General features: G+C 38.1%; 1 protein-coding gene across 12 annotated transcripts in view; it reads right to left on the bottom strand.

Moving 5' to 3' along the window:
- Positions 1-15846, bottom strand: part of dtnb (dystrobrevin beta) — a 62160-nt gene that overhangs the window by 25879 nt on the left and 20435 nt on the right. The window contains exon 11 of one of the 12 annotated variants that reach the window (XM_015392158.1): positions 6207-6281. The exons of the other annotated variants lie outside the window; for them this stretch is intronic. Within the exon in view, the coding sequence (XP_015247644.1) occupies positions 6207-6281 (75 nt within the window). The remainder of the gene's footprint in view (positions 1-6206; positions 6282-15846) is intronic. 12 annotated transcript variants of the gene reach the window in all.

The following is a 15846-nucleotide window of genomic DNA, read 5'->3' as shown; positions in this document are numbered from 1 at the left end:
AGAAGTAAAAAGTCGCCATAAAAATAAGTAGTAAAGTAAAGTAAAAATATCAGAAAAATCTACTTGAGTAACGAAGTACAAATACTTCGTTACTTCCCATCTTTGAAAATCTGGTTTGAAAGAAAGACTGACTTAGCTGCTGCTTCTCTCCTTTTAAAGTGATTTCCTCCGTCCAGTTTGCTCTCCTCAAGAAGAGAAATACCATTCATTAAAATATTCATCATGCTTACAGCAAAACAATCTATTTATAAAACACCATTAAATAGAGCTCAACATAATAAACAGAGACTAAATATATTAGCATTGCAATTCAGCAAATGTCAGCAGAAGTAAGAGTTGATTCATTCTGGGTCTGCGTGTAAAAGTCTGATGAATCTTTAACGCGGCATAAAATAAGTCGTAGTGGTTGAGGTAAGTTGGACGCAATAAAAACGCTAATGTGAACCATGCAACGTTGATGAAATCTGGCTCTTCCCTCCACTGGATGCATCGCATTAACTTTAATGAAGTCCTGCACTGGGTGTCCGTATCAACAGATGCCTAATTATAATCACAGGTCGGTATCAGGGACTAAAGATTCAGGATCAGAACATCCTTAGTTTGTGACTGAAACTCAGCTGTTTATACTTAGTTGTCTGTGAAAGCTCAGCTAAATATTCTCAGAACGTTTCCTTCTGCTGTCCTATTTCTGCATGACTTATCACATAATAAATTGTTCTCCTGGAGGGGGGCACTTGTCTATGAAAGAGCCAGGAAGGGCTGCAATGTCAGCAGAGCAGACGGTATCACTGTGATGTGAACGTGCATGGAGTCTGTGGACTGATTGGAGTCCCCCCGATTAAAGCATTAAATCAAATCGATCTTTAGCTGAAGAAGAGCGACAAGGAGCTTTGCATTATTCAGCAGGAGCGTATTTGACTCACTGGCCTTTCGTGTGACAACAGGCTAAAGAATGCTGGGAAATCATGACAGCCGATTAATATTTATTACCCAACTGTAACACAGGAAACGACTCAAAGAGGCTGACCCAGACTTGCTCGAACCATACTAACTTCACTAATATGGAAATAAATCAAAACTTCTAAAAAAATATATAATTTCTAATATACAAAATTAAGGAATCAATATGACAACAAATCAGTTGAATAAAATAGAGTTAATCTATAAGGAATATAGTCAGACCTCAACCTTTAGATGTTCTTGGAGGCCCTCAGTAGTTCGTTATTGAGCCTTAGTGAACAAACAGCTTTATAAAAGTAAAATAGCAGAAAGATACAAAAAGAGTATGGCATTTCTGCAAGCTTACCAAAACATGTCCATCTAAATATTCTGGCAGACTGGGCATGGACCGCGTTGATCTGAGAGGGAGCCAAGCAGCCCATAGCTACAGAGACCCTAAGCTCAGATGGAACAATCTGTTGACAGCTATTAATCCTCTACTTCATAAATCTGGCCTTTATAGCAGAGTAACAAGATGAAGCCCACTAATGACAACGTTAAGAAGTCCTATTTGCAGTTTCTCACAAACACGTGGTTCTATTCTGTTCAGATGAAAATAAAACCGAGTTGAAGGGATGAAGGGGTTAAATACAGAAATCCTGGTAGAAAAACTGTCTCAGACTAAGATGGACGTAGATTTTGCAGTAAAAAAGCAAACCTAAACATACAGACTGATTTACAAGGAAATAGTTTAGCTCAAAGGCCATTAATGCATTAAATTGGCCCAGAAACTACAGACCTAAATCTAATATATGTAGAATCTTAGCTTTTGATCTAATCTGACTGCAATGGAATGACAGAAAATTACATTTTCTCAAAAGGTGGAGACTTTTATGTACCGTAATCACTAAAGTGGATCTGATTTTATTTTCTTCATCCTCTCAATTTTTCCCTGCTGTGTGTTGATCTATCCAATAAAATCCAAATAAAATACACTAAAGTCTGTGGCTATGTTGTGAAAAACTGAAGACGTACGATTGTATTTTTTTGTCCCCATCTCTCAGAGAGATAGATCCCCCTGCTGTGTTCTCATCACCACTTCATTTGTACCTATTTGCCAGGGATTCTACAATCTCTCTAACAACTGGGACTTGATGTAGAGCAGGAGGAAGACATGATGCCTAAAACATGTCCTTTCTTATCTTATCCAAACCTGGGGTTGTCATTTTTGACGCTGCTTGCTTCACCACTAGTATCGCTTTTCTGAAGTTATTAATCAAAAAAGACTTTATGAACTGTTTGTGTCATGATATTGTCACTGATGGCTGGCTTAATTGCCTACTTCTTATTAAACTGCTTCTTCCCAGCCATCAGTGCCAGATTTTTCTCAAGCCTTGTGTGAGAATTCTCTAGCATAGCCAGTTGTGTTTCTGATTACCTGATCCTGACTAGTTTCTGCCTCTGAACTCCTGAGTTTTGCCTGCCCCTGTCTGCTCTGTTTGCCTGGCCTGTCTTCAGACTCCTGTTGGAATCTTCTGTGGACTGAACCTGGATCTGCTTCACCCTGTGGATTGCCTTGCCTTCCTTCATCTGCTTGGATCTGACCTGTCAGTTCTGCAGCCTTCTGCAGCTTGTCAGCCGACCGGCTGGAATCATCCTCGTTCTCCGGGCACGGAATGAAATGTCAAACCAGGTTAGTGACTGACATGTTCATAATCATCCTCTGTCAGATTATTGTGGTCACTAACCTGTGTTTCTCTCCTATAGACGTTCCCGCTTTAGACGCACAAGCCACTGATACAGCAGATCCACAGCCCGTCATTTAAATACACGCTTTGTAAGTTATTCCACTGTCTATCTTGCCTGAGTTCTGGGTTCCCATGCTCTTAGTCATTGCAGTTTGGGATTAGAGCATTGATTAATATGATTGCAGGTCAATCAGATTATTCTAATTAATCAGACAAGTGTGGAAGTCACAGACAGCCAATTACAATAACTGCAAAATGGTCTCAGTATTCCTTAATACACTACATCAAATGGCTGTTTTACTGTTGTTATGACCCCACCAAGGTAAAAACATCCCCCGCAAGAACATCTTCTGAAAGCAGCACTGACTCATAGAGCAAAATGCCAAGACAAAGGTTATCAGGGCTCTATGTTACAGTCACAGTGAGAGAAATCTAGGAGATGCTGCCTTCCTTGGAACATGAGCTCCAACATCATGCCATCCATTGCCCTGCAAGACCTAAAACTGTCACTACACAGCAAAAAGTTATCTTTTATTCTATTTTTTGTCCTCTCAATATGTACAAAATTGATTAGTTTGAGCATCAGAGTCAGAAGACTTTATAGGTTGAGTGAGAATACATATTTTAAATCGATTGATTGATTCCTTTTGCACACAGCTGGGTCCTTTCCCCAACTTCACAATTTTTCCTACTGCCCTTCAGCTGACAAAGTCCTTGTTGAAGACTCATAACTCTGCCTAGTGGCGCACAAGGGAGAATAAGACATTCAAACCCGTCATTCACGGTCTCCCTGAGTTTCTGACAAAGTCGTCTTGACTAATGCACTGCAGGAGCTCCCGAGTCTCTGAGCGCTCTGATCTTGGGAGCACAAATTGCTGGAAAGATGTGATGGAGCGATACGGTACACAAAAGGGAAAAGCTACTAGGCACAGACCAGCAGGAAAGGGTGTATACATTACAGCTCCCTCTGAGTGCTCTCCATCACTGGATTCATAACAACAGTGCTTCATTACTGCTGTGAGTAAATAATAATGCCAGAACTGGCCCTAACATGAGATGGGCTGAAATGAGAGGGCAATCAGGCTGCTTTTAAAGCCACCCTCTGCCTGCTGACAGCTACATGACCAGGCTACAGTTCCATAATAATCTCTTTGTCATGTCATCCTTTCAGATTGGAGTGATTGCATATTCACTGTGACAGCAAAGCATATTTTCTACTAAAAATACACCCAGAAGGTCATGCTGCTCGGAGGCAGGAATATGTGTGATGTTGCTGTTCTTCCTTTCTGGTATTCAGAGATAATCAATTTACGGGCGTAATCCAGGAGCGATTATAAAGGGATTGGCTGTAACCATGATAAAAAAAAAATGGTTTTACATCAACTTTTAAAGCTATATTTAAAGCATTGATTAATGTGATTTTGGCATAGAAGTAGTAGTAAACTTTTATGTCTGTTCTTTAAAAGGTATGACATTTATAGGAAGTATACACTTCCTCAAAGGTATTCTTAACTTTTTTGACAAACTGTAAACTCAAATTCTAAAAGTTTTCTATCAACATTTACTTCCCATTCTTTCGTATATGGGTGGATTTATGGTGTGCATGACTGCTAGTCTTCCTGACAACAGCTTCAACCCTTTAAAGGCACACTATGCAACATTTTTCAGTTAATTAATGTGTTCCATAACGTTTTGGATGATTAAATGAGTCATTTCAGGTTGAACAAATGTATTCTCGGCCGCCCTGGTGGTCTGTGGGGGAAATACCGCACTTGCAATTGCAGGAGCACCGACCCGCACCCACAGGCTCAGAAGTCTTGCGAGAGTCGGTCTTGCTTTACGGCGAGAACTGCTACACCCCCCAGTTAAAAGCATGCTCGTTGCTAGCACAGTGGCGATCTTTGTGCAGTGCTGCTTTCACACCGGACGCAGCAAAAGCAGCAAAATCACGTCAGCTGCTTCATTTTTACTGCTTGTACCAGTTAGTTTTGACGCGCGGCTGAAGCAGCTTTGCTGCTCTGGCTGCGCGGTGCAAAAGTGTGTCTGACGCGCGTTGGGCGGAGCTTCACTATCCTTTCTCTGCCTTGCAGCTATATTTGCTGTGATCAGTGGGAATAAAGTAGTTTTAATATGTTTTTTAAGTGAGAAAATACACCTGAAAACGTAATCAGTGCAGTCAGTTCATTCAGATTATCATCCTGCCTTACAATATTTTTTCTGTCGGAGCCGCTCAGACCCCCACATACCAGCGGTGCGCCGACAGTAGGAATCCCTTCATCAGCAGCCTCTGGCCGGGTCGCCTCCTCGCGGTTCACCGCGGCGGCTGGTAGGTGTTTTTCATCTAAATAATCCAAACTGCAGGCAGCAGGATAATAAAAGCGAACATATTCTGCTGGCAGATTTCTGCATTTTAAGTTAATTTAGGCGTCAATAAACTGTTTAAGAGGAGTGATCATAGTGCTCTGATCATTAGCGCTGTGTCTCTCTCCCAGCCAGCTCCCAGATCAGCTTCTCTGATTGGTTGACGCGGCGCGTCGAGCAGCAAAAATTTAATTTTTCCATCTCGAGCAGCAGCGCGTTTGCAGCGCGTCACGTGCGTCAGATGCTTAGTCATTCGTTGCGTTCGCCTGTCTGCTAAGCTCAAAACAACGGCGCCTGGCTTGATGGAGAAACCAGGAGAACAGCTGTGCATATTTACGACAGTGCACTTTTACTTTCGCCCTCTGGGGGGAGCCTCGCTGGAAAATCAACACCGGTTGCATAGTGTACCTTTAAACAGTGGATATCAGCAGCTCCTCCAGACTCTCTATAGCTGTTATGAATCTATGTGAGATGCAGAAAAAGCTTGGGATGTTATTTATAAGGAAACTTCCTGATCTCACTGCACACTCTGTGGTCTTTCACAGAAAGCTGCATTTACTCTGAAATTAAGCTGCACACTGGTGGATCAATTACGAATGAAGTGCTGTCTAAATACTGATGGTTTGAAAGATGTTTCTTAAGGAAAATTAGAGGCAGGGTGACTGAATACAAAATCATGTCACATTTTTCAGATTAATACTTGCAGAAAATTTTGAAAACAATTTAATTTTCCTTTCCACTACTTAATAATGGACTGATTTGTGTTGCTCTATCAGATAAAATACATTTAGGATTAATAGTCTAGTGATAGATAGTGTCTGAGATACTGTACATGTTTGGGTAACCAGCCTGTACTCAGCTTGTCATCTGTACTTTAATATTTAACGTTGTTTGGCTTTTAGTTCATTCAGTTATGAAAAAAAGTTGATCCGCCTTCTTCATGCAGATGAATATTTGGGGCAGGATTATGCTTGGAGAAAGCTTTCTCTGGCATTTCATTAATACGATTATGAGAAAGTTAGACAATACAACGTATATGAAGTATTGAATCTTTTAAACCTCAGGATACCTTAATAGGTACAGAGAGCCCATGCTGAGCTGTTTTGGAAAAGAATTGAAGTAACGAATTTTAATAGATATCAGACTCGATTTGCTTACCTTTTGGTTGGAGTGGGTGCCCCAGAGGACATGAGCATTGTGTTGTTCATATTGTTGGTCGCTGGATTTGGCTGACTAAAACAAGACAAGGTTAAAAGGTTCTTAATGGTATACTGCAAGGTCTGTGGTGCTTGACACAGGGAATGGAAGGGAAGACAATTTGCATTTTTATTATTAATCATAAATCAGCTCTTCCAACTCCAATTGTATCTAAGAAGGTAGGAGGGGCAGGAAGAGATTTATGAATGCATACAAAAAAAATGGAGCGTGTTGTAACTTCTGTGATATAGTCAACTTTACTGCAAACAGCTTTCAAAGGTTTGCAGCAAATTATCACAAACCTAATTAAAAGGTGCAAGTGAAACAATAGCTAAGAACAACTATAATTAAACCTTGAGCTTATAAAAATAAAAGCAAGGCAAGGTGACATTCTGGGATGTAATTTGGGAGAGTCAACAAAGCAATACGACCCATATGGTGTCTGGATGGCGAGACTCATCAGGACCGAAGCCCTCACACCACAGAGTCTCATTACGGATCAAAACATTCCCCAGAAAACAGCAGCCGCTCACAAAGACTCATCTCTGTACTTGAATCCACTGAATCTGAATCTTGCACTTCTCTGTAGTTATCAGCCTTGATCCTATTTTGTTTTCTCTTGTTATAACATAGAGGACAAAGCGCTGTGGAGCAGTTTGCCCAGATTAGTTAGTTAGATGAGACTACTGTTGTCCACAGAATACTGTTATTATTAATAGCAAACAATTTTGCATTGATGTAATTATAAAAAAAAAAACCTTAATAAAAAGCTTTTTCCTTTAAATTAACAACTATAATATCTGCGCATAAATACCCCGAGAGGTTTTATACTCTTTTTTTCAAAACTTGCTAACATTAAATAAGATTATGCATTTACCTCCCAGCAGAATTATTTGCAAAAAGCAGATCTAAGTCATCTGCTAAAACCATTTGCTACAACTTTTTATTATTTTCTCATTAGGAGAGCAAAAGAAAAAGTATTAGTTCTAAAGATTTCCATCTATGTCCTCCTTAATATGCAACATGCATCAAATTCCTGTGAAAAAGGTTTATTTGTCATCTCACTGCCAGACTTTCTTTATGATGAGCTGGAGGTAGAGGACAAGGTATAGGAGGTGAGACTTACCCCTGTGAGAAGACAGAGCACCTGCCTCGGTAGCAAAACACATCCAACCGCTGCTGCTGCTGCCAGATGCCTAATCTGTCCTCAACTGAGCAGGCGAGCATCTCAATGTACTACACTGCTGCTGTCTCCAAGGAAACTCGGCAGTCACATGACTTTATGACGACGTAGATTTTCTGTCTCACTCATGCTCCTTTTTCCCCTCTCAGGCTCTGTTTCCGACTCTGTCTTTTCACCTCACCACATCCAAAGGGAAAGGAGGGTGCTATTTGCTCACAAAACAGTCCAAAATGTCCAAGTAACATTTTTCTAATTTAAAAATGGGTAATAAATGTTAATCAGTGGTTGGGGCTATATTTGCATTTACATATCTTAACTCCTCCCTTTTACCTTCAGCGAGTTACGTAAATCAAAGCTCCTCAGCTCAAGCCTTCTAAAAATAATCTTCAGTCTTTTTTTATTCTATTAATGCAACTCATATGTAACAGCAGTGCCCAATAAAAAAGGGGTTATGTTTGCACTTGTTTCTAAATTACGAACAATTTCATACGTGCCCCATTTCACCTGGATGGGAGCCTGCAGGTCTGTTGTATAAAGCCAATTCAGGACATCCAGTCCAGACATTTATTCAGTGTCTCAGAGGTCAACAATCAGGCACTAAAGGATCAAAGCCTGCAATGTGCTTCTCATGAATGACAATTTGATACTTATTTTTCGCAGCATAGCGGGAGACGGTAAATTAGAGGAATAGGTCAGAATATTTTAGCTATGACTGTGAAAAGGTTAGAAGCTGTTAGTATCTTCTCTGCAGTGGAGAACTTTCTTTGAGTGTTTCTGCAGTTGTTTCGTTTTAGTTTTAAAGATTAGGGTCTTGGCCTAAAACTTTATTGTTTATGTTCTCTATTTGCTGCTTTATTAGTTTATTTCTTTGGGTTTAGTTTGTTACTTATTCATATATTCTGTTCATGCTGCGTTTCTAGTTCTGTTTCATCTGGAGGTAATTTTTCCTTTAGTAAGAACATGTCTCTGTATGCTTGTTCAGTTCCATTCATGTTTTAGTGCCCTCTCTCAGCCTCTGCAATTATGGAACCAACATCATTAAGTCCACCTGTGTTATGCCAATTAACTTCCCTGTTTACACCTGTCTCTTAAACTATCCATACTGTTCAGCTCTCTTTGTTCCTCGCTGGTTTTTACAGGTTTTTCATGTTTCATGCCCTTGTCCATGCCTGTTTTCCACCTGTAATCTATGCCTCATTCACCTCAAGCCTGCTTGTAAGTTTTTGTTGTTTTTGTTATGATGCGTTTTCCATTCCCTGTTGTTTCTTTCTCCTGCCTGCCCATGTGCATTGGGGTCCACTCCAAGAAACAACCAGACAGTGGGTGGAGTATTAAATCTATTTTTGGAAGCAGACACAGAAAACTCAGAATCAACGAATGTCAAAACTCTGTCATCGTAGAGGACGAACTCAGTGCCATGCACCTGTTTTCACTCACTGGAAAAAATCGAAATCTAGATGAGTAATTATTTGTTAAATTAAGTGCATTTGTTCCTTGATAGAGGAGGTAAAACTGACATTTTGCCAATGGAACAAGACAATTTACACCTAAAATTAGAAAACACAATTGCGTTGTCTTATTTAAAGTTCATATTATCTAACTATCTTATTTTAAGAGAAAAAAAAACTCATTCCATTGGCAAACTATCTCATTTACCGACTCAAATTAAGGGTATATATACTTAATTTAAGGAACTCTTTATTTATTTCGAGATTGTTTTTCCAGCTGTTTTCTGTATTTTTGGCCTTGTAAAAAGATTTAGGGCTTCCAAAGCAGTGGCGGTATTGACAGGATGCTTTTGGATCAAGAAGAAACACCAAAGAACAAGCATTATTAAACATGTTTTTATACAGTGAAAGAAATGATTGTAAATAGATTTATTGAATAAAGCACCAACAGATATGAGAGAGATAGGCAGATATTCCTGCTTGCTTTGTCAGCGGTAAAGCAAGCAGGTAAGCAGCACTACAGCTCACAGACTGTTCTCTATTTTTGCTCTTTTCCTGATCTCCCTCCCATATTTTTCATCCAGCTTTTGCACTCTATAATAGATTGGTTGGAAAAATAACTAATATAGTTGGTTAAACCAATTATGGTTAGATTAACATATCATCATGTCTAAAATGTGACTAATAATAGTTTTCTTCTTGAGGACTAAGAGTAAGACTAAATCTAAGATGGCTGTCAAAGACCACACTGCATGCAAGCACACGACTCAGCGTCAAGTTTGGAGTATCAAATTTCAAGCTGATGATAAGCAACCACGTATGGACATACAGCAGATAGCTCACAACATAATATGCCATTACAGTAAAGCATTTCCTGTAAAATCTAAAATAGCCAGCATATAAAAAAATAAAATAAAAAAACAGTATGACAACTTACAAGATTCTAATTTATTTTTTTACACTTGTGAAAAGATTGTCTCACATACAAGATGTTTGCTTCTCTACACAAAGACTGAACCAGACAGGGAGATGCCAAAACGTCACATATTTTCAGGGAAATTCTGAAGTTTGTAAAGAACCACTTCAGTAAAAATACACGACAAAAAAATTGAAAAAAGGGATATTTTTCTTTAATTGAGGAGGTAAGTGAGACACTCTGCCATTGGGACAAGACAAATTATATTTAAAATAATAAAAAGCCAAACGACCCCCATTCAAATGGTGTATTTGTTTTTGTTTCAAAACAAAAACAAGGCTTTGATGCTCTACAGTACAAAACCTCAAACTATTCCTGACATTTTGAAAAAGCTTCCTGGATGGGAATCAAAACGTCTTCCAATGTTTTTATTTTTTATTTTTTGGAATACTATCTGATTATCTCATTTTAAGAGTACATATACTCATCTTATTTACCTACTAAAATTTAGAAAATAGACTTAATTTAAGAATTGTTGAATAATTTTTTGATTGTTTTTTTAAGTGTATGAGTGTATTTCTGTGACAGTTGTATTATGGTACACTGCAAAAACTATCTAGAAATAAGTACAAATTTCTTAAATTAAGTGTTTTTTGCCTTAATTTGAGTATGTAAAAAAAGATGATTTGCCAATGAAATGAGAATTTTACTCTTAAAATAAGATAATTAAATAATATGTACATAAATATAATTTTTCTCTGATTTTGAATATAGATTTTCTTGTTCCATTGGCAAACTGTGTCTCACTTTCCTTCTAAATTCTAGACCAAAAATAACTTATTTTAGGAAAAGAGGACATATTTAGATTTCAATCTTTTGCAGTGTAGGAAACTTCTTTTCAAGTACAAAGAATGCAGCTATGTCTTCAGAATAGAAATTCAAGACTAGGCACAATCAGTCTGCATTCAAATGGTCATGGAGTTTTCAGGTACTTGTTTGAACAAAATACAAAACATTACAGTGGTTCAAATAAAAAGTTCTTTGTATATTTTACATTCTTATGTGTTTCACACAGATCATTTGTGGCTCATTGCCAACTTTATAATAATTGGTGTCTTTGTGAATAATTGTGCAATGCAAATGTGACAGTTTTAGTAGTTCTTAAAAGAGATTACTTTGTGTTTCAAGTTTTATCAAGGTGATAGACACCTTAAAAAAAAACTATTTGTTCTTGGTATTAACCTGCAGAACTTTAGGAACCACCATCCTAAAAACCAATCCTGAAAATCTGAGGATGACCAATCCCATACTGTACCTCATATCTTCACTTTTATAAGATCAATCTAATGCGGAAGCAAGTATTTCAAAAGTTTTTATGCATTTCTAAACAATTCATAGTGAAACAAAATTTATTTCAGGAACTTTAAAGTTAAAGTAAAGACAATGAAGTCCCTCTTGGCAGAAGCAGAGCTTATCTATGGGTAAGAGAAAGTTTTCCAGACAAACAGCGGTTCCCAAGCCAACATCTTCTCTCCTTTCCAAACACACAGCTTTTAAGAATCTCCATGACAGTTTGAACAAACAAAGAAAACATAGACGCTCAGTTTTGGGTTAGACTACATTTCAGATGCCTGTAAGAAAGCCTGCTTCAAAATAGCAGGAGAACAGTAGCAATTTTTCAGAGAATGCTGTGAGGGTTTGGACAGCAGGGGAGCTTGTGTCTCTTCGATTTGGGAGGCCTGATCAAACCTGACGCTGTAGCCTCATTCTGCCATTTGTTTTCACAGAGGCTTTGTCAGCTTTCACACACACATACACACACCTGGGATGTGACAGTGACTTATAATATGACTTGAATGACACCTCATCAGGATAACATCTATCCGACTTGACAAAGAATGGAGCTAGTGTTGGAATTTATAGTTGCTTTAATCGGGACCAGTAGGGATTAGAAAAAAAACTTTAACTTATTATGTAAGGGAATCAGTAGGAGCAAAAGGTCCTGGAACCATGAATGATATTAAGATAATGTATACATCTATCCAACTCTCTAAAACTGCCCATCAAATATTAAAGAGAGTTGTTCTCTGACAGCCAGCTCTCTCTCCTTGTGGCTATTGTTTTAAACTAATGTCAAGTCTTATAGTTTAATATCGGAGAAAGAATTGGCTGGTTTTATTTTTCTAGATTACAAAATAAAGTGGTTGTAGAACAATTAGTAAGAAACTGATTAGCAGAACAAAGTTTGAATCCAAAGTCCTAGTGTAATGTACAGTCTAAATCTAATATTCGCCTGAAAAGCATTATTTAATTGTGAAAGAAATCATATCATTAGTGTTTTTAACTTCTGCTAAAAAAGGTTTCTTGATAATTCTTTCCCAGCTATGATGTAATTTTATTATTTTGTTCTTTTTAACTCTATAAAAACTTGCATATGTTCTCAAAAATCAAGCACGACAACACTATATTCCTTTATTAATGTGATATAATTTGTATTATTATTATTATTGTAGCATTTCAGGCGTTTCAATTAACATTTTTTTAGAGGAGATAAGATATCGTATTATAATAATACATTTTAAACAATAGGGCACAACACATTTTGTGTGATGCAAAGTAATACCATGACATATAGAATAAAAGTTTTGCATGGAACTGTACAATTAATTTGAGAACGTTGTAATGCAGTTCAGTACAATTTGGTACTGAATTAGGTCATATTTTAGGATATATTTTATATGATAAGACACATTTTGGAGAGATGCAACGTTATTTCTCCATAGAAAACAGCACTATCATTAATGTCACACTATAATACCACATAAAACATTCTTTGTTTAACAAGGTATAATATTATTTATATATGTTAAGAGATACAAAATACTAATTTAAAAAGATAGAACTTAGTTTTGAACAAAATTATAGATTTTGGTGCAACCAAGATGGCGGCGCTATAATGGCACCTATCTGTTATGCTTATTTCTGCATACAGGCCCCTGCTGATCAGAGGAAAACCTACAGGGCCTAGGTAGGTGAGGGTGTGGCCTGAGGGGGACTCCAGGACTGTTTTGAACGATCTGACTGGAACATGTTTAAAGCTGCAGCAACATATCAGAACAAGATCAATATTGACGAGTACGCCATGACTGTGTCAGCCGACATCAACACATGCATTGAAGACATCAGCAGCACAAAGAACATCATCATCCAATGACCCTGGATGACTGAGGAGGTTTGAAAAACGCAGAAAGCACAGAACTCAGCCTTCAAGTCAGGCACTGAGGACAGCGAGAGACAACTTGAACCATGGCCATCAGGTTAGTAAAGCGGAACCACAGTCAGAAAATCCAGGATCTTTTCCACGATGCCAGCAACACCAGGAGCATGTGGCAAGGCATACGGACAATTACAGAATCCCGCTTACCGCACAATACTGTTTGGTGAAATGTTCAAGACCAGGGTTCTGCAAACTGCTGTTCTGGGGCTATAGTATATTAACAAATACCATTCTTTGAAGGTTTTACAGGTTTAGAAATATGGTTTTTGGTGTTTATTTCTTGTCATTAACTTGGAAACTGTCATGATCTTGGCATTGATGACTGGTTTAATGGTTCATTCCATTCACCTGCCTTGCTCAGCAGAGTTTCTCATTACCACTCTTCATATCCACCTGTTCCAGTTTCTATTTGAAAGGCTTGCTCCCAGTCATCAGTGCCAGATTATTCTTCAGCCTTTGGTGTGAGAATTACTCTAGCATTACTGATGTGCAGAGATGGGAAATAATGAAATACAAATACTTCGTTACTGTACTCAAGTAGATTTTTCTGATATTTTTACTTTACTTTACAACTTATTTTTATGGCGATTTTTTACTTCTACTCCTTACATTTTTAAACAAATATCTGTACTTTCTACTCCTTACATTTTAAAAAATTGGCTCGTTACTTTAGTTTTGAATCATTTCAATGGAGTTACCGTTATTATTTTTCACGTCATCAATACCAAATTCAATCTAATTGGATGGGAATCTACGTTGCATTTGACGCACCACTACAAGATGAATCGACAGATTCGGCGGTATTCATTGGCGGCAAATCATTGCAGCTTGGTGGCGGTGGCGTTAGCATAGTAGCATGGACGACGAGATGATTGAAAATGAACACAACGGAGATCTAGTCCTATTGGCAGACATCCATTTAAAATGTAGGCAACGGCATGAAAAAAGTGGTTTCTACTTTTACTTTTATACTTTAAGTAAATTTACAAGCCTGTACTTTGTTACTTTTACTTGAGTAAAGAAGTTTAATCAGTACTTCCACTTTTACCAGAGTATTTTTTAACACAAGTATCTGTACTTTTACTCAAGTACGGAAAGTGAGTACTTTTGCCATCTCTGCTGATGTGTGTTCTGATCGTCGGATCCTGACCCATTTTTGTCTTCACACCTCTGAGCCTGGCTGCCCCTGTTCTGATCTGTTTGCCTGACCTGTCTTTGGATTCTTACTGAACTATACTAGTGGACTATACATGGATCTGTCTCTTGACTTCGCCCTCTGGATTATCCTGCCTTCCTTGGTCTCTCAGGATCTAATCTTCTGGGCTTCGGTGTCTTGAACTCTCTGTGCAGCGGCTGTATCTTGTCAGCTGATCGTCTAGTATCAACCTCGTTCTCTGAGCACAGACTGTACTCTAAACCAGGTTAGTGACTTACGCATTCACATCTTCCTTCATCAGGTTTTCGTGGTCATTAACCTGTGTTTCCTCTCTCCTGAGTTTCCTGCCTTAAGAAGCCCTAGCCGCTGCTACAGCACTTTCGCAGATTGTTTATTTTAAATAAACGCTTTTTGAGTAATCCAACTGTCTGTTTTTCCTGAATACTGGGTCCTTCTGTTCATGAGTCATGACAGAAACTATGTTTTTGTATTGTTGTTTTTTTTTTTACATGAAATTAATTATATCCTATAGAGGAAAATCCATCCTTCCTGTTAAATAAATGTTTATGTTTTGTCTTGGGCTGCTCAGTGGCTCAGTGGGTAGCACTGCTGCCTTGCAGCGAGAAGATTCCGGGTTCAATTCCTGGCCTGCGGTCTTCCTGCATGGAGTTTGCATGTTATCCCTAAGCATGCGTGGGTTCTCTCCTGGTACACCGACTTCTTCCCACAGACCAAAAACAAGACTGTTAGTTTAACTGGTTTCTTCTTAGGTGTGAGTGTGTGCATTTATGGTTGTTTGTCTCTGTGTTGCCCTGTGATGGACTGGCGACCTGTCCAGGGTGGACCCCGCCTCTCGCCCGCTGACAGCTGACCCCGCTTGGGATAAGCGTGAGAGAAGATGGATGGATGTTTATCCTGTAAAGCCTAAACCATTAAATGAGTGACAGAATATGTTTTTATTTACTTAAGCTGCGGTTGTCAATGAACACTGTCACTATCAGAGTGACATAAAAATATCTCATCAATTTTGAAGAATTTAAATCAGAAATTATTTGTGTCATTTGTGATACATTAAGCACTTTTTAATCATTGTTTTTCTGTTTCCTTCTCGTGTTTTATTGTACAAATTAGGGTTTTTCAAGAACAAAAACTTGAGTTTTCAAAAGCTCAAATATGACACCCTTGGTGTTACAGGGTTAAAAAAATAAAAAAATACAAATAATCCATTTTTTTATTTTTTATGAAATGGCAACAGATCTCATATTGCAGATAACAAAAATACTAAAGTAGCTTTTATTTAAAGATTATGTAGTATTTTATCATTTATTTTTATGGGCTAGGTTGCAGACCCTTGTTCTAGACTCAGCAGCAGCAGCACACAAAGTTCCTATTATATTTAATGGGATGTATTTCTACAGCAAAAAATAAAAAAAACATATTTTTTTTTTACCAAACATGCCTTGGAGATAGTAAATGACACCAAAACGTGATTTAAAAACTAAAAATGTAGCTCCAATGTGCACTTGTAAGGATGTACAGAACTGTGTGCTTACAATATACACTCACCGGCCACTTTATTAGATACCCCATGCTAGTAACGGGTTGGACCCCCTTTTGCCTT

The sequence above is a fragment of the Cyprinodon variegatus genome, unplaced genomic scaffold (genome assembly GCF_000732505.1).
Source record: "Cyprinodon variegatus isolate N-32 unplaced genomic scaffold, C_variegatus-1.0 Scaffold576, whole genome shotgun sequence".
In the NCBI taxonomy this organism is placed as follows: domain Eukaryota; kingdom Metazoa; phylum Chordata; class Actinopteri; order Cyprinodontiformes; family Cyprinodontidae; genus Cyprinodon; species Cyprinodon variegatus.
Note: the sequence above shows the minus strand (reverse complement) of the source record. Positions and strands in the feature narration are given on the sequence as shown.